We start from the raw sequence: 23,528 nt of genomic DNA, 5'->3' as shown, positions 1-23,528 counted from the left end.
GGAGATGGAGAGAGAGAGAGAGAGAAAGAAAGAACGAAGGAGGGGGAGATGGAGAGAGGGAAAGAGTGAGGAGGGAAGGAGAGAGAGCAAAAGTGAGAGAGAGGGAAGCCAAGAGAGAAGGCAGGAGAGAACGAGAGAGGGGAGGAGAGAGAAAAGGCAAGAGAGAGGTAAGGAGAGAGAGAGAGAGAAGGAGAAGGGGAGGGGGAAGGAGAGAGAAAAAGCGAGAGAGGGAAAGAGAGAGAGAAAGAGAGAGAAGGCAAGAGAGAGGGGGAAGGAGCAAGAGAAAAAGCAAGAGAGAGGGGGATGGATGGAGAGAGAGAAGGAGCGAGATAGAGAGAAAAGGGAGTGACAGAGAGAGAGAGGGGGAGGAGAGAAAGAGAAAAAGCAAGAGCGAGGGAAGGAGAGAGAATGAGAGAGAAGGAGAGACAGATCGAGAGAGCCAAAGGGAAGGAGACACATATGAAAAGAGAGAAAGAGAGCGTGAGGGGGAGGAGAGAGAGAGAGAAAAAGCAAGAGAGAGTGAAGGATAGAGAGCTAGAAGGGGCCAATTCGAAGTACTCTTACTATTAACCCTGAGCAGTATTGCACTGAAGTGGACGCGCGTAAAGGGGCTCATCCTAAAAGAGCTCAAAGTCTCACCCCCATCTTGCCTCAGTCTCTGGCAGAGGCAGGAGTTCCGCACCCCACCCCTCTGTTAGATCGCTGCCTGGCTGAGGGTGCATGCTACAGTGGACAGCACCGGCCTCATTGCGTAATGAGGCCCATAGACTCAGATTCATAAAGAAGTTACCTAGGCCCCAATGGCGCTGGCTTGGAGCAATCTTTCTGTTAGCCGTGAGCAGTATTCCATTACAGTGGCATCACTGCATGATAGCCAGGTGCCCCTCAACCTCACCCTTGCATTCTCACCATACAGTCAGAGATGCATAGCGGCTCTGTGTCTGCCACTACTTTCTTTGATTTCTGATCCTAAAAGCCCCTATCTTGCCTCCACTACACCTCTCTGGTATATCAATGCGTGGCCAGGCGTGCAGACTGCAGAAGCCGGCCTTCCTGAGTACCCTCCCTCCTAGGGTCTGATTCAGCAGGACCATGCCAGCACTCTTCTTTTGCCAGGAGAAAGTAGGGGGTAAGAGACACTCCTAATATTTCCATAGACTTTCTCCGGGAGCAAGCGAAGAGTATGTCACAGGTACTACCAGTGACATCTTTATCAATCAGAGAGGGTGTCCCCGCCACATATGAAACCATTCTCTCTCTGAAGCAATTTCCCAGGAGCAGAAGCTACCTGGTTTTAGATGGGTGTTGTCAGGAGACGGGGTAGAAGAGGGGGGTATCTCTTCAAGTTTGAGAAGATGACCTTTTAGATGGGTTGTCCCCACTTTGTGCTCTCCCAGCCACAGCCCACTTTGATTTGTCACCAACTTCTGCAAGAGCAAACGTTTGTATGCCCCACTGGGCTCTGGGGCCTTTGTACCTCTTGCCCGAGTGACCCTCCAATCAGAAACAACTAATTTGCACATGACAGTGTTCCAGCAAACCCTAGTTTTGTCTGGTTTGGATTGGCGGTAACCAACCACTCCCTATGGAGGAGCCAATAGTAAGGCAGGGTGCTAAGAGGCTCAGTTCTGGATTATTATCCATGATCTCATCCAATGCGTGCATCTAAGCATTTTTGTGCAGTGACGCCGAACCAAGTCCGTTTCTAGAAGCACGCTCATAACAATGATCTCGGGGGAGCAGTGGCTGACAGCCCCTCTCCTGCTTCCTCTAAGTGCCACCTGAAGTGGCAAACAACCAGGCAAGTTAGATGACGGATGATGGACATGTCTGCTCCTAAGGAGCATGCTACTACTTGGCAGGTCGCGGTGAGGGATATGTGTCTGATACGTACTGCCACCAACAAAGGGAAAGGTGGGTGTGCGTGTGGTTAGGACAAGAAACACAACTCCGATTTAAGGATGGTAGGTGGACATTTAAGTTAAATGTCTTCTTGTGACAGTTTAGAAAGGTTGGAGCTACTTGCCACTTACAACACATTTCTCATTTCTAATTTGCCAGGCCTGCACATATATATCTGAAGCACTGCTGTGCATGTTACTTCTGAAGTCTGCACAAGTCACAGGACTTGGATTCATGAGACCCATTTCCTCCCTCCTCGGTATACCCCCACCTATACCCCCACCACTAACCCACTAACCCAGCCCTCTCACACTAGCACATTGCACAGCTGAGGCTGAGGTGCCCTCATTGGCACCTCTCCTGTTATAATGATATGATAGGTTATTTATAACGCGCTTAATACCCAGAGGTGTCTTCGCGCAGACCCGGGGACCGAACTTGTCTTGCTCCATGTCGTCAGGGATCAAACTTGTGTTGCTCCATGTCGTCTTGCTTCCAAGGCGAGCACGTTGCCCCTGAGCTATCCACCCGGACCTAGTCTGGCAGCAGCACTTATATTCCCAGACCAGCAAAGCCCCTGTAAGTGTGTCAGGATCTGCAATTAGATGCATACTGCATTAGCAGCATGCATATCAATGATTCCATCACATGTTAAAGGTGGCAGGGGGGAGGACCGAGTCCACACTCTGCAGTAGCGAGGTGGTGATTCTGACCTGCGACATCAAGTGAGGCATGCTGCCCACCAACATCAGGAGGTGTGACCACACAGCTGTGCCAACCATTCTGCTCGAGTAGGAACACAGGAGAGGGTCAGGGTGGACATAGAGAGCAGTGGAGTTAGCACTTCATTCACTTTTATTTATGACTCACAAGTAATTTTGCTAATTATGCCAGATTTTTGTCACCATGATTTGTAAGCAAATGTACTGCCGCCCTGCTCCCTTGCTGCCTTTCATATCGGTTAACTTGCAATTCAAGATCGCTGATGACCTTGGGGCCCTTTGGCTTTTGAGTTGAGCTGCAGAGGAAGCTGGCAGCTGGTGTTTTACTGGTCCCTTGCCTTATTGATATTACTGCCACTACACAAAGAGAATGAGGATGCTGACTCCATGTGCTGGTGGTAGTGTGTGTTGTCCGCATGAATTCTGACAAGTTTGATTGGCTGGTGGGTCATCAGGATATAAAAGCCTGAGGTACAGGGACTAAGGCACCAGACTGCCACATATCGCCAAGACTGCGGACTGAGAAAACACGTCATTTCGAAGGGTGGCTTGGGTTGGGTCAATTTGGTGTTAAATAAGTACGTTGCCGGTGGATGGTGAACCATGAAGTTGGCTCATTTTCCTATGGGAGATGGAAGCTCCGACTGTAGCTGGACCCTAAGGTCAAGCCAAAGGTGTAGCTGTGGGGGCATGTTTTGCACAAGCCAATCTATGTATGGGTTACTTTGAATCTTGTTATATCCAACTTATACAAAGTGGTTAAATGGATGCGTTACATAGATGATGTTTTGTTGATATGGAATGGCACCCAGAAGGAACCTACTGAGTTCAGTAGATTTCTGAATACCAATACTTTTTGGATTTGACATTATAGAGTAGCTACGAGCACACATTTACCAAATCATTGGAACTTTTTTAGTCGGATTAAGTACTTTATTCTCTCCCTTCAGACAATATTGGAACAATTGTGGATTTCCTAACCTAACTCAGGACTCGGCGCACCCTTTTCGGGTTTTGTTTAAAAGCTTATGCTAAGGTAAGCTTTCATGTTCGACTTTAACTGTACCTTTCCTAATTAGCTCAGAGAAATTAATCAATGAGTTATAGCTTTTCTATTTTCTCCAATAGGTCATACTTGAATAGTTTTGAACCTCACTCAAGAGAGGAGCAATTAATGAATGATTTATTATGCAGAATTCCGTGCTCGCAATAATGACAATCTAGAAAATGTATTCAAAGGTAAGCGTGTATTTAGAATCTTGGTCTAACAACTTACTATAAACTTCTAAGATTTAAGAATTGCTATGAAGCTCTTATCTTTTCAACAGCATTGTTTTATTAACTTGAAACCATCACTTAAGAGAGGATTTACACAAGAATGGCCGTAAACAATCATTGAATATATCGAGCCAAGTTAGAAGTATATTTCTTGATTTTCATTGGTTACAGGTATGATAAGACGTGTCTCATAATAGTGTGGACTGATCAAATTGAGACTCTCCTTAACATGGAGATGTCCTTCATTTCTCAGAATAAGCTCCTTCCTATCTATCTCAGCCACCCTCTGACACAATTGATAGATGAAGAACTATTAAAAATGGAAAGGCTCCCAGGACTGTTGCGACTGCACTTAACATTAATATTAACAAACACAAACATGGATATTAGTGAACTAAAGGTTTTTTTCTTTTTCCACTGTTCCTTTGCTTTTCTGTCTTCTCAAAACAGTCTTAAGTACTTTTAAAATAAATATTGAGCTGAAGAGTACAACTGATTACAACAATATGAGTTCACATATTGGACACAGGCCCTAGACAAACAACTACTGCTAGGAATGTTTCCGCTTAATGAGTTTTCAATGTGACTGAGGAACGATGATGAAGCAAATAGTCAATTGAGGATGCAAAGATTTCATTTATTAATATGACTCTGTTGCCTTGGCATTTGGCAAATACAGATCATATATTTGTATCTTTTCCTTTCTGTCATCTCTCTTTTCACAGACTACTTTCTTTTGCTATGAGCACTTGGTTTCAACATATGTACCAGTTTTGAATTAGTCTAGAGAAAGACTGTATAGGTGAAACATATGTAGGTGCCCCAGTGGGTGAATGTTGGCTGGCAGCTTTTGTTTTGACTATGTGTATAAAACAAGTAAACCATTTTTTTAATGCAAACTAGATGTCTTTGAAAGAATGTTTTCAGTAATAATTGAAGATAATAAACAATTGACTCTTTCTGGTCACAGTGCACCCTAGTACAGGAGATGGTTATTTTCTTTTACAGCTTAAGAGTGGACATACGTACCCACAGATTAACCCTAAGATTAATGACACTCAGGGGTTGTTATGGGCAGAGCTATTGCATGAATAGGGGATGATTATGGTAAATGGGAAATTGAAAGGGGGCGTTTAAGTGAACCCACTTGGTGAAATGGGGTAACTTGTATAATTATTGACTATATTTATGTTTTGATAGAATGTTTCCAAAGGTGCCCCAAATTAAATATGAACCCCCAATTCGACAGTGATCACACCTGCCTATTTGTATCTCTCTTGGTAGAGCTGAGCTCAGGGACATACCCTCAGGTGTGCAGTCATTTCATTGTTAATCGCCATCGTAACAGGGTGACATGAAGTCACAAGAGCACAGAGCACCTGGGGGGCCTATGCCTGTATGCTGGGGGAGGGCTTGGGAGCTTCAAGGGTTTGCATCCTGGCTCTTCCTCTCAAAGCATCAAGAGCTCGATACAGGAACTGAATGATCAGTCCTTTACCTCTGGTCCTTGACAAGAAGAGTCTTTGAATTTTTGTCCTAAAATTATTGAGAGAAAAACGAAAATAAGAGCCAAATGAAGAGCATTGCGTGTTACCGCTAGCGGTTCCCACAAGCAGCATTTTGCTGTTAAAGCAAACATGTAGCACTCCCTTAATGATTGATGGCTAATAAATATTAGAGGTGGCTGCTAAAAAGGGCACAGTTACCTATTGGGGAACCGCATCTGTTTCTGGTACCTCATTGTCTGACATTCTGGTCACCCCATTTCAGAAGAACTTTGCCATGAACACGTTCGTGCTTCATATTTCTCTAAGTGTCCCATGGGAGAACATTGCGTGCAGTGAGATCTTGCTTCACGTACAAAGGCTTTATGGAAAGAAGAGATCAATGAAGTGATCAGGACCTTCACAAGTCTGAGAGCAACGGGGCCCAATGGTCTCCCTAATGTGGGTATTAAAGCTGAATCCGGAATTAAGGGCAGAGGCTTTATATGTTCATGTTCTTTATAACATGTGGTTGGCCTTATTTTTTAATAGCACGGATTATGTAATGAAAGCTGCCAGAGAAACCTCCTGCGGCTGTATTTAATTCCGAGCTTTCCATCCGTTTTGGTGTGACTAACGCAGGACCCAACTTCCTTAAAGGTAGCAAAGCCATTTAAGACACCTGCGGAGGAACTTGGAATTGTAGATCGCATATTTCAGTAGCAGTATCTGCAGCAGGCATCTTAGTTTAACCTATAGGTCACATGGCAGCCTCCCGCTAGAGTTGCCTCCATCTATCATCCTAAACTGTGTGTTCTCTGGCAAACTGCTTTCTCACATTTCCACTTGCTCAGAAAGTGTGATACAACATACCATGACAGAAGTGTTTCAGAATGTCACGGCATAGGAAGGACAGACATCTCTCCCTTCTTAGCCTCTCTGTCACACATCCACCTCTGCCTTTCACATAACCAAATGAACACTGCCTCCATCAGAAGCTCAGGGTATATTCCCTCGCTTTAGATGGCTATTTATTATTATTCGCACTATGTACAAAAATAAAGCCTAGCATGGCAGGACATGGAACAACCTCTTAATAACATCCTTTTTGACATTCAAGCGTACTAGTTTGACCACGCTATTTCCCGTCTCCGCATCTGCCTTGTAAACACAACCCAATTACCATAGCAATTTAGAATCTACCTTTCTATCACAAAACGTTCTTCCCTGCTGCATCTCACCCTCCCTCCCGCTGTTTGAATTGTCGCATCTATTTTCTGGTCTTCCTTCCTCTTGTCCTCCCTTTACTCATTTTCTATCATCCAATAGACTACGCTCTCAATACTCCTGGCGGGGGAATAGTACACAACTTCACGGACACGCTTAGTTGCTCTGAAACTACCACATTGGTGATTTGGCTCAGTACGAAAGCATAGTAACATAACTTGCTGTGGTTTTTTCTTTAAAAGTGCAAATCCGACTTTGTGAATGAATCTAGTAAGGCGAATACATAGGTATTTCTTCACATACTCACCATAGGTGTCAAAAAAAGAAGAAAGAGAGTATCAGGAATATGGAGAGAGAGAGAGAGAGAGAGAGAGAGAGAGAGAGAGAGAGAGAGAGAGAGAGAGAGAGAGAGAGAGAGAGAGAGAGAGAGAGAGAGAGAGAGAGAGAGAGAGAGAGAGAGAGAGAGAGAGAGAGAGAGAGAGAGAGAGAGAGAGAGAGAGAGAGAGAGAGAGAGAGAGAGAGAGAGAGAGAGAGAGAGAGAGAGAGAGAGAGAGAGAGAGAGAGAGAGATCTGTCTCGGACTCTGACCAATGCACACGCGCAGCCCACACATTCCCACTACTAGCATGAGTCAACCAGACATTGAGACGGGATCAAGAGATGGGGAGAGAGAGAGAGAAAGAGCAAAGGAGAGAGGGATGGAGAGAGAGAAAGAGAGACAGAGAGAGGGGAGAAGGAGAGAGAGAGAAGGGGAAGGTGAAATCATCAGAAATCAGTCTGGGACTGTCACCAATGCACACGCGCAACCCACACATTCCCACTACCAGCATGAGGCAACCAGACATTGAGACGGGATCAAGAGATGGAGAGAGAGAGAGAGAGAGAGGGAAAGAGGGAAAGAGGGAAAGAGAGAGAGAGAGAGGGGGGAAGGAGAGGGAGAGAAGGGGAAGGTGAAATCATCAGAAATCAGTCTGGGACTGTGACCAATGCACACGCGCAACCCACACATTCCCACTAGCAGCATGAGGCAACCAGACATTGAGACGGGATCAAGAGATGGAGAGAGATTGAGAGAGAGAGAGAGAAAGAACGAAGGAGAGGGAGATGGACAGAGGGAGAGAGAGAGAGAAAGAGAGAGAGAGGGGGGAAGGAGAGAGAGAGAAGGGGAAGGTGAAATCATCAGAAATCTGTCTCGGACTCTGACCAATGCACACGCGCAGCCCACACATTCCCACTACCAGCATGAGGCAACCAGACATTGAGACGGGATCAAGAGATGGAGAGAGAGAGAGAGAGAGAGAAAGAGGGAAAGAGGGAAAGAGAGAGAGAGAGAGGGGGGAAGGAGAGGGAGAGAAGGGGAAGGTGAAATCATCAGAAATCAGTCTGGGACTGTGACCAATGCACACGCGCAACCCACACATTCCCACTAGCAGCATGAGGCAACCAGACATTGAGACGGGATCAAGAGATGGAGAGAGATTGAGAGAGAGAGAGAGAAAGAACGAAGGAGAGGGAGATGGACAGAGGGAGAGAGAGAGAGAAAGAGAGAGAGAGGGGGGAAGGAGAGAGAGAGAAGGGGAATGTGAAATCATCAGAAATCTGTCTCGGACTCTGACCAATGCACACGCGCAGCCCACACATTCCCACTACCAGCATGAGGCAACCAGACATTGAGACGGGATCAAGAGATGGAGAGAGAGAGAGAGAAAGAGGGAAAGAGGGAAAGAGAGAGAGAGAGGGGGGGGAAGGAGAGGGAGAGAAGGGGAAGTTGAAATCATCAGAAATCAGTCTGGGACTGTGACCAATGCACACGCGCAACCCACACATTCCCACTAGCAGCATGAGGCAACCAGACATTGAGACGGGATCAAGAGATGGAGAGAGATTGAGAGAGAGAGAGAAAGAACGAAGGAGAGGGAGATGGACAGAGGGAGAGAGAGAGAGAGAAAGAGAGAGAGAGGGGGGGAAGGAGAGAGAGAGAGAGAGAGAGAGAGAGCGAGAGAGAGAGAGAGAGAGAGAGAGAGAGAGAGAGAGAGACTGCGAGATAAAGAAGGTGTGATAGGCGATCACCCTACAGGTGTAGCGGTCCGGAAACAAAGGTGCCATTAAGCTCACCGGCACCCTTGTTTCCGGACCGGCACACTACGAGTCTGCCTGCCGGGACTGCTGCGCCCAGCAGGTCTGACCCTGGCGGGCGCAGTGGCCCCGGTAGGCAGATTTGTCATGGAAGCACTGGCACTGTTAGCATCAAAAAATAATTGTTTACTTGTTTTACACTCTCATAGTGTCCAGGACTCTATGGGAATGGGGACTTACAAAATCCAGCGTCTGACTTCCCGTGCCGCCGGGACTTGTAATATCCCGCTGGCACCGGGAGGTCAGGCGCCGGATTCCGGTGGCACCGGGAGGTGGCACCGGAGGATTACCTCCAACCTCGTGATGAAAAATCTTTAATACACCTTTTTTGGTTGCATTTTTAATGGCGTTTGTATGGGTTTGGCGGGTGCTCTCCTCAAGTTACTAGCATAGGTTTCAACACACTTAAAGGTAGCAGTGTCATTTAAGGCATCTGCTGGGACACTCTGAACTGTAAATCGCAAATTCTAATACCAGAAACCAACTTTAATACACCTGCTGCATGGATCTTGGTATCACCTATAGGTCAAAGGTCAGGACCCCGTTAGTGTTGCTTACAACTATCGTTCTAAATTCTGTTCCTTTGCAAAATACTGTCTCAGCTATCTCACACCTATTCCACTTGACCAAAAGGTTTGATAAAATGCAAATGACTAGCCCTTCGTTCTGCAAACACTGGATACAGGCTTTATAACAGCAGTGAGGGCTTTCAAAAAGCTTGAATGCCCTCATCCATCCCCATCCTTGCTCCTATCTTGGGCTGTAACACAACCCATAGCTTCATGCTCAGCAGGCAGAAGCTTTTTGACAATCAAAAGTGAGACCCACTGGATCTTGCATTGTCGTCCAGTTGCGCTTGGAATGTCTGGCAGTGAGCCCGAGGTTTACCAATTTTGACAAAATAGCACAGATTCAGTATCTGACGCCAGCGGAGTGCCTGCCGGTCACAGTATCTGCAGATATGTCCTCACCATTGCCACCAGAGTCAACATCATAAGATGACAAACTCACCATGAAGAAGTTAGCGACCCTTGAGGCGGACTTTGCAAGCAATAGCAGTGTCTTTAAAAGAAAGACTCGTATACATGTAGTTTTTTAAAAAAAAAATGGCAAATGAGGTTATTTGAAGTCAAGCAAGATCGTTTTAGTCAAATAAGCCCATTTTGTCGCTTACCTGTTGACCCAGATTCGATGCCTGATTGGCATAGTAACTTTTTGGGGAAATGTGAAACTAGCCTAGGGACATTTTCTCAAGACAATGTGAAACTGATCAGATAATTCTCTATAGTCGATGAAAAACTGGCATTGCAATTTTCTGGGAACAATGTGAAGCAGCCATAGTGATCTTCTGGCATGAGCGTGGCCTTAACTTGGTGAATCTGAAAGCGGCATGGTACTCTTGAGACTGGAATTACAATTTACTGGAAGCAATTTTAAAGTGCCTTGGGGAAGTTCTCTAAGACTTGTCTGTGGCAAAGATCTGTGTAGAATTCCTTGCCTTCACACCGACTCTGCAGGTAGGTAACTGGTGCATTTATGTGTGAGGGTCTCTGTCATCCCCTTTACTGTGCCAGTACAGTAGCAGTTGGTGGAGAAGAAGAACCGCCAATCTGTTTGTTAATAACTGTGAATACCACTATTTTAATTGCTATGCCTTGTTCAGTCAATGGCTTTGTGTAACTCTGTGTTCCATTTTATACTGTACGTGGTGCTTGGTCTTGACATACTCACAGACGTTGAAGTAATCCCAATAAGAAAGTGGTGCTGCAAAAAAGAGAAAGTACAAATGATCAGGACGAGGAACTGCCTCTAACACTAAGACCACTTGGACCCCTTCAAATACATCCCATCCATTCCTCAAGATCTAATGACACACTCACTCACCCACTCCGAGTGATGCCTGAAATGCACCTAATGACACAGTGGGCGTTCTGCTCTGCATTGTCACTGATTTGTCTTTATCCTTTTGGCGATTTCCCCTCCAGATCTGGGCATTTGGACAACCATTTTGCCTGGCTGTTGTTCTTGACAGGCCATGTTAGAAGCATTCAGCTCCTTGATTGGCCCTTCTAGCTCCTGTGACTGCAAACTTGTAGATCTGTTTTACCAGTCTTACCCTGTGAAGCACACCTATACCACCTCATGGGACACCAGCACCTCCTCCACAACGCCCCTTCCAAGGGGTGCTCCTCAAGATCAGTCTTAGGCCCACTCCTCTTCACCCGATATATCCCCTCCATCAGCAAACTCGTTTCTCCTTTGGCTTTCACTATCACCTCTTTGCTGATGATTCTAAGATATTCTTCTCCTTCTCCACCCTCACCCCGGCAATATCCAAACACATAACCAACTGTCTAATCTAATCGCCATCTGGCCGAAGTCATATTTCTCCCTCCCTCCAACACCAAGCCCACTCTCCCATCTCCCATCTCATCCCCCTGACTTCCTCACCCATAGCTCACAACCGTGTCAGTGACCTGAAACTCTACTAGTTCGTCATGGTCACTGCCACCGCAGCCAGACTCAACCACCTAAATACTAAAACTCTTCTCTACTCTTGTGCTCAGCAAACCTGACTACTGAATGAGCCTACTTCTTGGTCTACCCGTCTACTATTTTGCTCCCCCCAACAAAGTCCTCAACTTTTCTGTGCCCTTTCAACCTACCCAGATCCTCCCTAACGTCTACCTGCCATCGCCACTCTGGCTGGCTCTTCTAGCAAAATCGCTCTTTCTTTAAACTGCTGCTACTCGTCTATAAATTCATTCATGGACTTGCCACTCCATTACCTCACTTAATGTATCTCACTGGACTCTCCCCATCAAACTCTCCACTCCTTGTCGCTTCACAGTCCCTGACAACTTAGCTCCTCCTCCTACTTTCGCTCCTGTTCCTTACTTGCCCACTCAAACTCAAACGCTTTCCCTGTGGTCATCACGGCTGTCTCTACGGTAGAAATCTTCAAAACAAGGATCAAACCCCACCTGCTAGCAATGGAAGAAGCCCTGTTAAGCCCCCTCCATCCAAATTAACTGTCTAACCCACCTCCCCTGCAGTATGCCCTCAGGACTACTCTATATAATTAGTGAATGCTCTCCAGTCCCTATCCCTGGTTTACGTCCCTATACTTACCCTGTAACCACCAGGTATACATCAGTGACTCCAACAATGCTTTTATGGAAAGTCCCCTTGACCTGGGGCATCATAGGCGCACTGTTATTACCTTATTTGAAAGTAATTTCTATTGGAAATGACATCCTCTTCTTAAATAAATGCAAAATACAAACGTTCTGTGCAAGTCAAGTGTGTGCCAAGGGAAGTCTAAGAGCAACTTGGGTAGCTCATGTCTGCAAGCTCATTTGAGTGGATGCCATGAACACGTTTGGGGACATTTCCAAGGACATCAACAGCAACCCCTACCTGCTAGATAGTTAGTTATTGCTCAGCATACTGGCATAATCCTGTACTGTCACCCCTGAAAATCCGTTTGTCTTAAGACCATCTGTGAGACCTATCATAACCCAGATGGCATATTCCAGGCATGTTGGCACGCCCCAAAAACAGGCTCGCAGACCACTTTAAATCTTTTTCCATGCAGCTCGTGTAGAGCTCTAACGGGTGGCATGAGTTCTCAAACTCTCACTCAAATCTCATGTCATTGATTTGAATACCCAATTTGGAGATTCAACTAGATGGAATGGGTTTTACGCAGCCGGGTGGTAGCCTTGAATCTCCTATTGGAGATTCAAGGGTTTAAAAAAAGCCTGGCTCATATCCTGTTTCCTTTGATAATTTTGCCCGGCTGTTGGAAGGAAGGTTAACAGAGTGAGCTCATAATTGGAGGGAGGAGTGCTGAGAATTGTTTGGAAGAATTAGAAGGAATTTTGGGAGAGCTTTTGTATTCATGAGTGTTTTTCTCTTACTCCTTTGTCTCATTTTGGAACCCCTTTGTCTTTGCTGTGCATTTCTAGCACTTTGTATTTGTTACCATGTTAGAATGTGTTGTTTCTATACAAAAAAGCAAATAAAGATTTCCTGCCCTTTCACCTGTTCCATTCTCTTAGTTAATCCTAACAACAACAGCGTAAAGAGGTTCCCTTGAAGTATTTTTCTATGCACTGTTTTTGTAGTAGCTGTGCTTGTGTTGTTTGCATTTGCCTTGGGGAAACTGTTATATCTGCGGGGCAAAGAGAAGCACTGTTGCCTTTTGGGCAGACAATAAGACGTGATATGGGAAGAAACAGAGGTGGTGCACGTCTCGCCTCAGGCCGATGCATGTCACGGGCAAAGGTGCCGCGCCTGCTGTCATTGTGGGGGCAGGTTTGCCGCCGCAGCATCTACAGTGGGTAGCACAGGATGCAAAGCCATTGGTGCTGGGCATACCTCAAAATGGGAACTCAAGGTCATCGGGGGAGGGGCTCATGCATGAAGAGGAGGAACAGTAGGTGAACGAGGTGTTGCCAGAGAAGAAAGTAGAGGCAGTGTAGGAGAACTTTGAAGAGGAGAAGGCCGGGCCAGTGGAGGGAGGCATGCCCGAGGAGTATGAGGAATTGATGAAAATGTCTGATCAGAACCTTGTGGCATTCCCTCATGGATTAGGGGGAGGCGTCAATGGCTGTAGGGACCCTGAAGCCCATCACAGTGAGGGTCTGTATAAGATGGGTGCCGATGAGGTGGTGGGGGATCCCAAAAAGCAGGCTCAGGTGTGGGAGCATGTTGTGTTGCTGAACTAGGTGGTGGCTCATGTGGAGGAGGAGCAGGAGTCTCTGCCTCTTCCTGCTATAACAGAATGGGCAAAGCAAGCACATGAGGTTGTAACAGTGTCTGCCCAAAACTGCAGGCATGAGAGTGACTCAGGGGGCTTGTCTACACCACGTTCGATGTGCTATGCGAGCCAAAGGCAGTCTGGGAGGATCCCTTGGTCTCCTAACCCAGAGAGATGGGCCGGCAGGGGATCATCACATTGGTTCTGCATCCCATTTAAGGGTGACCTTGCAAGATATACAGGCTGGTCCTGCCTGCCCTTGCAAGGTGGCCCCACAGCATCACCAACATCCTACAAACGCGATATATTTTTGTTTAAACACTGTATTGCCAACAATGCTCACATAGTTTGCTATTGCTGTCTGAGCAGAGTGAAACGCTGCAGGTTCTGCTCTCCAATCTGGCCATCCCTGCACATATACACATTCACGGAGATACAGAAGCTGTCAGAGTGGGAACACTCAATCCTACACCCGTCAACCCCCATAGAAGTTCATCATGCTCCCTCAATGCTGTACATTTACTATAACCGGACCCAAGGGGAAGGGATAAAGGGCAATATAAATAAGGGAAGAGGAAGACTAGAGTGATGAATCAGGCGTATTCGTCCCTGCTCCCCAAGGGGAGCCACTCACTTTGAGGCTAGGAGGTGAGCCCACTCCACAACACCCTCCCTACAGGTCTGGGCAAGTGGTCCCTCACAGAGAGTGACTCCCCCTTAGGGGACGAGGGCTCCCATTCCCAAAGGGAACTCCCTATTCAGGGCACTTTATCTGTGTACCTGGGAATGCCTTCCATCAAAAACACTGTGTCCTCCTTCTCTTGGGCTGCAGGCAATGTTGAATCCAGCCCACTGTCTGAAGGAAAAGGGAATAACCCTTTAAGAAGAAATTTGTATGAAGTGGGACGAGTAGACCCGAAGGGAGAAGAGAGAACAGTGCGCAAGGGAGACCCCTGACGTCAGCACGCTCTGGAGAAGCGGACCAGAGTTGAACTGCAGTACCTGCGAAAGTGAGAGAAGCTGAGAAGCCAAAGTACAGTCACCGGATGCCTGGGGAAACAGACAGCAGTGAAGCCGTTATCAGGATGGAGTTCGAGGAACCGTCCGATGTGGTAGCATGACCATGGAAGTACTGTGGTGGGCCAGGCGCCCGTCTAACAACTACAAAACTTGGAAGACAGGGAGTATTAACAGATCCCATCCGCTGTCATTCTCTGAACGCGGTCAGCTGCAGAGATGCCAAGACCGGTAAGCGCGTGAAGCCCGAAAGGAAGAAGTGAGAAAGCAAACCAACGTACCGGAGTGAATGCTGAGCCTCGTGTGGTCACTCACAACAAACGAAGATACAGGGTTGAACTGCAGAAGCGGGAAGCCACGTGGGCAAGATGGAATAAAGAGAAGGGACTATGACTGTGACTATGGCCATAACGAGAAATTGAACCAGTATGATTCGACATCTGAGGAACTATCCGAAACCCTGAAGAGTAAAAATGATTGTGAACCATTAATAGAGTGGAAACAAATATCCTGGCCTAGAGAGAGAAAGCCACAAGAGATCATTCCCTGAGAGATAATTAATGAAGAGTGGGGAGACCACTTAATAAGAAACTGTCAAAATGGTTATGAGCTAAAAGCGCAGAGTAAACCAAACAAGGAGAAAAAGAGTGATTTAAAAGACACCAAGAGTGGGGAACTCTCAACCCTAATGAAACAAGGGAACCACATAAAATAAAAGCAAGGTGCCTAAGAGAAGATCTCAAATAGAACAACAATAAGAGTCATATTGTCCTGAAGGCAACATCTTTGAACAGTTGGGAGGAGCTACAAGAGCTTGTGAATAAAACCTGAGAAATGAATCAGAAGAAATGATCATAAGAAATGGGTTTTCTGAAAGAGAGACATTTACATATTAAAGATTGCTGTAGAACAAGAAAACTCTGAGACAAAGCCTAAAGCAAATGGGCAAGGGGAGACAGCCGTAGGAGAAAAATGTTCTTTTGACAACTTTAGTTGTTCCTGTTAGTGGTAGGGTCAGATCGATTTAGGTTTGGACTGCAGCCAGTTTGAGTTTGGGCTTAATGACAACAGACAAGCACCTTTAGTTTTATTTAGTTAGGTAAGGAATCCCCCTGTAGCGTTTAACCTTACTATTTAAATAAAAGAACATTAGAATGTCCACTATGTGTCCGACTCCTTCGTCCGATGCACCACACTAGGTGTGGGGAGTTGGAGAAGTGGAGCAGCGAGCAGCAAAGAGTGGGTAGCAGAGAAGGAGCTGAAGGTGCAGGTGGAAGAGGAGGAGAAGAGAAAGGTGAAGGTGCAGTAGCCAGTGGAGGTGCATAGATAGCGGAAGGAGCAAGAGCAGGGGAAGGTGCACAAACTGGTGAAAGAGTAGAGAGAAGGGAAGGTACAGATGAAGGTGGAGGTGCAGAGCATGTTGTAGAAGGAGGAGGGGAGAGAACAAAAGCTCGAGGTGGTGAACATTAAGGAGGGGAGAGAAACAGGTTTCGAGGTAGTGTGGATCCAGGCAGAGACCAGAAGAAGTTGAGGAGTTGAACATTATGGAGGGTGAGGCGAAAGAAGAAGAGTTTGTAGGTCCTAGCCAACAGGAAGGAGGGGAAAGAGGAGAATAGGTTGTTGTAGGTGAAGGGTTGGAGAAGGGGAGTTCGATAAAACATCTGGGGAAAGGAAAGAAGAGGGAAGTACAAGTGTGGAGGCATTGATCATCAGAATGTAAGGCAACTCATATGTACCGGTTGTCTAGGAGGAGTGGAAGAATGAATGACCATTTGGTGGAACGTCCGGTAATTTAGTGGAGATGGCACCAAGGATTAGTTATTTATTTATTTATTTATTTTGCATTTGTAGAGCGCGCTGCAGCCCACGTGCATAGAGGCGCTGTCAAGGATAATTAAGAAGGCTTGCTTGAGGGTTACAATAAGCGCCCCAAAAAGTATATAACGTTAGCTTTGGTTGGTACAGTTACATAACAGTATTATACAATGTATCATTCAGTGCGGGAGCATATGTCAGGGATCATACATGGGGAATCCCTCTAGACAAATGGGCTGCCAGGCATGTCAAGTGGCAGAACGTAGGGAAGTAAGATGATCTTGTGAGGTTATAGACTCTGTACCCAAAAACAGGGAGGGGAGCTAAAATAAAAAACAAAAACATCTCACACCTCAAAGCCCTCCCGCCTTTGCCCAGTAACTCTGTGGAAGCTGCTGACAGAGAGTCTGACATTTCTGCAATATTACCTACAAAACTTCAGTGAGTTATCCAAACAGAGTTGTTCTGGCAGAGGCCATCTTATCACTGTGGCTTTCCTCCACAGAGTGGCTTTGTACCCATGCATGCGAGTGCTCCAGCAAGAGACTGGGAAAGAGACCATTTGTACTGTGACAGGGTTGTGGGCATGACACTCTCAAGGGGAGGAGGAGGTGAGGGGCACATCTGTCCCCAGCTTGCCAGTATGCCTCGATCCAGGGGTGCATATTGATGCTCCCCCTCTGACACGCTACCCAGGGGCCTCTATCCTAGGCCAGGTCTGTTTCTCTTCTCTTCCAGGTGGTTCTCATTAAAAACTGCAAGTAACACTATGCACCTGAGCCCAACAGACAAGACCTAGCCTGGAACAGGAGGAAGGGACTGGTTACCAAAGGAAAATATTTCACAAAACAAACCACAGCGAAGGAGAGACTAGTAAGAGACATCCCGAAGACAAAGGAAACCTAGGAACTCTCCCCAGGCCGTGTTGGATCTCTGATGTACCAAGTGAAGCGGAGAGCCAGAGAACAAACACGCACAGTAACCGCCTAGACCACACAGCAAAGATAGTGGCTAAAAGGTGGATTGGCTAGAGGGCCTAATTGATGCTTTCAGGGGAAATCCTTGCCCTGAAGGGGATGGCTCGGATAGAGATTGGCCCAGGGCTGCAACTGACTACAAAGAAATGGAAGCCAAGTGGGGCTTCTAGGTAGGAAGGGGAGGTCTATAAAAAGCCAGCAGAATCAGTTTATAGTGAGAGGTGTTTAGGTGACTAGAGAGGAGGTGGAGGAGGTGGAAAATGACTTGGAAGAGACTTTTGGAGTATTTGGAGAGAGTGAAGTTAAGGTATGGGAGGTGCAGTTGAGAATATGTGTGTTATAGATAGAGAGGATGTGAGAGAGAAAGAAAGGGAAGTGAGGGGCAGGCATGTAAAGGAGAGTAGAAGCAAGGTAGTGTTGGGAGAAGGGGGGTTTGGAGAGAAGTGACAAACATCGTCGGGGAGTTGGAGGGTGTAGAAAGGAGAGCCAGGAGGTAAGAACTCACGACAGAGTGTAATGAGAGGGGAGCAATCAGGAGAGGACTGGTAAGTGGAGACAGGAGAAGGGGAAGAGAGTGCTAAGACCAGTGGACAGCGTGTAGAGAGAAAGAGAGAGAGGGGTAGAGGCGTAAAGGAGAGGAGACTGGTGTAAGGAGTGAAGAGTGAGGAAGACAGATGAGAGATGGCCATTTCGAGGTTGAGGGCATCAGGACAAATACTACCCCTCTAGGTCACTTAGGAAGTTCCTGAGGGAGTCAGAGAGATAAGGCCATGGCCTTCAGTCCCTCCCTAGACCATGGATATACCAGACAATAGAGGAACAGTGGCTCTCGCGAACTGGTATGGAATTATAACCTGTGGGAGTAGGAAGACTGGGTAGGGAGGTGGGAGCCGCGCAAAAGTTGAGGGAAAGGTGTAGAGGGATCTCACCTAGACTGGGAACCCCACATTGCCTGTTGCTGTGCATTGTTTGCCTGTAAAGTTACAATTCATAGGGACTGCTGAACAGAGAGCCTATCCTTGCCAACCCAAAGAACCATGATGCCATCCCAGACAGGACTTCACAAATTTGTCAAATACAAAATGATTGTTCCAGGAGTGGAATCCTGGAAAAGACTTTGTGGTTAAATATCTTCCTAACCAAAAGACTTACTAACTCATGAAGAGGTTATAGCCAAGTCAGCTGGAGACACACTGAGGGAAGGGGAAAAGAGACATTGATAGGAATCCCTGTGGTTGTTTTAGTTTATTCCTCTTGGCTTGTTTAAAGCCGCCATTTTTATTTACTTACCACTTACCCTTCCTGTAAACGCTGAATTAAGACCTTGTTATTTAGAGCTTCCTACTGTGTTTGGTGGTGTTTCCCCAATTTCTTTGTGACAAGAGCCTGATGAAATTGTAACAGGGACAGAAGATATTCCCTACCATCACACAACCCATATAATCCTTGGTGTATCAGAACTTTGAACTGACAGTGAGAATGATTTTCCAGGTGCTAGGTTTTCATTGTGGTGTGCACCTTTATTTATTTATTTATTGTGCATTTGTAAGGCGCTTATACATCAAGTAAATTGTGCTTCAAAGCGCCCACAGGGTAGCAGAGAGGGAGCATGAGAGCGAAATGCAAATATACTAACAATGAAGAGAAAGAAAGGGGTGGTCCTACTTGGCCTTGTGAGCATTCAGAACGTGCAAGTGCAGAGAGGGAAAAGGGATGAGGGAGGTGGGTAAGTGCTAGGTGTTCCACTAAGGGAGTGCTAGGGGGTAAGTTGCAAGCAGCTGTTAAGTGCCTGGAAGAGATCACTAGGGGAGAGTGGTCAACTGGCAAACATAAGTGGGCGCCCAAAGGCAAGTGCTGGGAGTAGGTTGAAGCTGGAGGCGATTTTATCAGGACTCAGAAGGATACATGAAGGCCCTTGTCACCAATATAAGCAACTGTGGTGTTTAGCAAGGGAGGGAGAGGGGGAAGGAGGAGGTGAAAAGTCTTGAGGAGCTTTCGGAATTTGAGGAGATCCAGCTCAAGACAGAGAGGAAGTGGGTGGCTGTTCTTCAAGAAGACAGCCAAGAGGGGTCAGAGACATTGGGGCTCAGCATTGTGGGTAATGGCCATGTGGAAACACATTTGCTAGTGGCTTCATGCAACTTCCAACCTCCATGTGTCACCACACTAGTTAAAACAGATTTCACCAATAATCCTTCAAGCTTAGCACTCTATAGGGGTTCCAATGAGGTGGGTGGTAGCTTTGGCCTCTCATCCACACTCAGTGCACCTGCCTACCTCCCGCAAGCCTGCCACAGCAGCAAAGCACCACCTTAAATAAAAAAGACGTGCTGGCAGGCGTGCCACACAGCGCCAGCTCTACCACATTCACGCATCACCTAATACTGCTAGACTTGATGCCTAACTTGTTCCAGAACTCTGTCATTGCCCTGCCAGACCAAGAGAAGATCGAAGCAGTAGCAAGGTAAGTTAAAACAAAATAAAGAGTTTGCATGCATGCATGTTTAAAAATATTGCAATATGTCTGTGCAAGATTTTGAATGTCTGTGTGTGCATGTGGGCAAGTCAGTCTGTGCATGCGTGCATATGTTTAAGTCTGTGTGACTGACTGTGTATGTTTGTGTGTGTGTGTCTGTACAAGAGTGATCCATGCATGTGTTTTGGCAAACAAGGGGTTGCCTCATAAAACATATTCATAGTGCCCATGTCAACTTATGTGCAACTTCATCAAAGTACTATATGTTATGTTTATTTAGACTGTGCACATCGCTACCACTCAGGGGCAGTCGCCAGGCGCTCGCATGGCTCTGCAAGAGAGCGGGGTGGGGAGGTTAGGGAGGATAAGATGAGAGGATAGGAACTTGAGAACCAGGAGGAACTGGTGTCTGTGAGTGTTGTTTTGCATGTGGGAGTTGGTGTGGGAGGACCAGTGCCTTGTAACCGTATGGGTAAGGTTCAGTGCCTCGGGTGTGTGATAGGGTTTATGTTGGTGTTAGTGTGTTGTGGTGGATTGTGGCTGTGCACACTGGTTAGTGTCCATAAGGGATACAGAGTGGCAGATGGCCGTAGCTGTAAGACTATCTAGTGTCTTGGTGTGCACTTGCATTGTTTTATGGACTTGGTGTGGTGTTTCACTCAGCAACTCAGAGATGATGGGTGTGAACATAGAATTGATTCTTGGTTTGTTTATGTGTAGTGTGGCTAGCCCAAGGTCTGGTATTGTGGCATTGGTTATATTGAAGGAGCAGGAAGGGGAAGTGGATTAGTAAGTCTGTTGGAGTCTCTAGTGTAACTCCTTGGTTGCCGCTTGATGGTATCTAGCCAGGTTCTCAGTTGTGGTTCATCGGCCCATCTCGCTTCCTCTCTAGTTGTTTGTCTGAGATGTTATTGCTGCAGGTGTCCCTTTGCGGTTGTCATTGTCTGTTGAATAAACAGGTGTTGAGCTGTTTCCTGAAGATGATGTGCTCTTCTGTGGTTCTAATTTCTTTGGGCATGGTGTTCCAGGGGTTAGCAATTAGACATGAGAATGCTGTTCTGCCGAATTTCCTTTTTTTGTAATGTTTTGCCTCTATTAGTAGGTCATTTCTGCATCTTAGGTTCCTTCTTAATAGGATCCTGGCTGCTGTATTTTGCACCCTTTGGAGTTTCTTGGTGAGTCTTTCCGGCCTTCCTAGGTAGAGGCTGTTTGTGTAGTCAATTCTTTTGAGTATCAGGGATATGATTGTGAGTGTTATGTGAGGGAAAGTGAGGTAGGAGAGTAATCCTCTGAGTAGTCTGAGTAGAAAAAAACATTTTTTGGTGATTGGGTTGACTTGCGGTTCCAGGGATAGTCCGTTGTCATTAGTATTCCTAGGTTATTTACTACATCGGTAGTTTCCGGTTGCGTCCCCTAGTTTACAGGTTTCTTTCAATTGGTGTCCCATAAAGGGAGAATTTTGGCCTTTTCGCCTCTCTTCTACTTCTTAACAGGCTGTTGGCAATGTGGGTTATAGGATTCCCCCAATTGGTGTCCCATAAAAGGGGAATTGCGCCCCTTTTCGCCAAAGTATTACTTTATTTGTTCGGTGCTGAAAATTAGTTAAATGTCCTGTTCTGAGAACCCCAGGGTCACCTCTTGTTTCAGGCAAAACCACCGGTCTTATGTGGCAACTCTGCTTTACTGTATGTTGCTGCGGTGGACCTCCTGCATCCTGCATGCTCTGCTGAAATTTCCCACGTAACTTCAGCGAACAACTTGGCTCTTCTTCTGAGCTTTTCCAGCTCAGTCGGTCCACCACACATGCACACGAAGCACCACACGCCGGCCTGGATGCTCTTCTCTTTGGTTGTGCTTCTCTGCCTGATGCCGCTTCTGGCTACATTCACTCTGCATCTCAATGCCAAACATCTTCAAGCTGGGGGTCGGCATCAGCTGGCGTTCTTTCTTCTGCTGAAATCCCAGCACCCAGGACTGCCTCTGCCTCAGCTACTCCATCAGTGTCTCTCCTCCTTAGCTGAAATTCATTTCTGAGTTTAAATATCCAACTCAGGTGTTTTTCTTTACAACTTGACCACATCTTCTGGTTAAAAGAACCTTTGGTCCTTACTAACTCTCACCACAGGCATTATGGATCTTGAAGTCTGTAGTGTTTGTGGTCCTTTGATATTCAATTGTTTTGGATTGTTTAGTGAACTGAGAGTTCTCAGAGTTAGGGATTGTTCTGTAAAAGGTTTGTGTTTTAACATTGGGGTTAGGACCTCTACGTAAGACAGAATCATGGTAATTAGATGATGCTATGTTTAATTTCTGAACCTCCATGGCACACTCCTTATTCTGGTTAGATACCTTTCCAGAGCATGTTCTTTTGGGTGGATTTGTGCAATAACAGCGGCCATTAGGTATTTGGGAATTCTAGGACTCATCTTCAGAAGAGAATGAATACTGCATCCCTCCCAAACGAGTCACCACTTCCCCCTGACAGCCATCTCCTCCTATGTGATCCTCCCTCATACGACCGCACCCTCAGGGTTTTGGTCAGATAGCGGCTGCCTTCCCTTGGCCACATGGGAGGAGATCTTAGGCTGGGGTTCAGTGAGGACACCGCAGAATTCATCACACCACACAGAAGCTGTTCATACACTAGACCAAAAGAGTTGCAGCTCTGGATGTAGATGTATTGGTTCCTCTCGTAAGTAACTCAACTGTTTCATAGTACGTTCCTCTCCCAAGTAGACTCTTGCTTCCTGGCAACCTCCTGCTATTCTTGGCTTGATCTCTCCCAGTGTCTGGTGTATAGTTCTGAGCAAACTCCTGGCTCTCTCAAGTGGGACTATTGCTTCCCATCAACCAATTGCTCTCTCCCAGTATCCCCAGTTTCTGGGGTACATTTTGGAGCATCTCATGTTGCTCTCAATTGGTGCAGCTGTTTCCCAGCAACTCGGTACTGGTCTCTTCCAGTGTCTGGCGTATAGCCCCCAGAAAGCTTTTAAAATCCCTTAAAATCAAGTCTATCCAAAAGCCTGGCTCTTTCCCTGGATCACTTGTTCTCCTCTCTCTGTTTATAGGTTTGTCGCCCGGTCTGTGAACCTGACTGCAGAGTGTGCACTTTTTTATACATCCTCTGGTTAGTTGAATATTTCAATGAAAGCTGAGATTGGTTATTCTCTGGCTTTCCCCTTTTCTTGGGCTGTAATTGGTCTGGATTTTAAACACCCAGCTGCATTTTGAAGTAAAGCTGCATCAGGAAATCAGCTGCATGGCGAAGTGGTCCTGTGCCAGATCTCGCAACAGTGGGCTGCAACAGTTTCACGGCAGGATGAAGTGGATTTGTCCCACAAGCCTGCATTGAACATCAGACTGCCCTTGTGTGCTGTATAAGGATAGCCCCTGGAAAGGTCTTAGCTGTCCATCCTTTAGGTGGGTACCAGTGTTCAATCTAAACCATAAGGGCCATCCCACAGGGACTGCATATACTGGAAGGCCTCGGGGGAATCCTCCATGCACTACCTCCAAGTCACTCTTCACAAAACAGACGAGCATCCTTGGTCCCCAGACACCCTTTGAAGCCTACAAAATGGTGACTCAATATGACTTCATCAAAGGGTTCACAGAAGGAGGCCATATTGCCAGTGCTCGAAGTGAGCGGGGGCGGTTAAGAGTTTCACTACTTTTTGCGACCATTTTCACCATTCTGGAACTGTTCTTTGTGAAGCTGAAGCACCTTTCT

General features: G+C 46.5%; 1 protein-coding gene across 2 annotated transcripts in view; it reads right to left on the bottom strand.

Moving 5' to 3' along the window:
- Positions 1–23,528, bottom strand: part of LOC138582800 (pentraxin fusion protein-like) — a 242,263-nt gene that overhangs the window by 184,553 nt on the left and 34,182 nt on the right. The window contains exon 2 of one of the 2 annotated variants that reach the window (XM_069654452.1): positions 10,480–10,512. The exons of the other annotated variant lie outside the window; for it this stretch is intronic. Within the exon in view, the coding sequence (XP_069510553.1) occupies positions 10,480–10,512 (33 nt within the window). The remainder of the gene's footprint in view (positions 1–10,479; positions 10,513–23,528) is intronic. 2 annotated transcript variants of the gene reach the window in all.

This window comes from Ambystoma mexicanum, chromosome 3q, assembly GCF_040938575.1.
Source record: "Ambystoma mexicanum isolate Mex_15411 chromosome 3q, UKY_AmexF1_1, whole genome shotgun sequence".
NCBI classification, from domain to species: domain Eukaryota; kingdom Metazoa; phylum Chordata; class Amphibia; order Caudata; family Ambystomatidae; genus Ambystoma; species Ambystoma mexicanum.
Note: the sequence above shows the minus strand (reverse complement) of the source record. Positions and strands in the feature narration are given on the sequence as shown.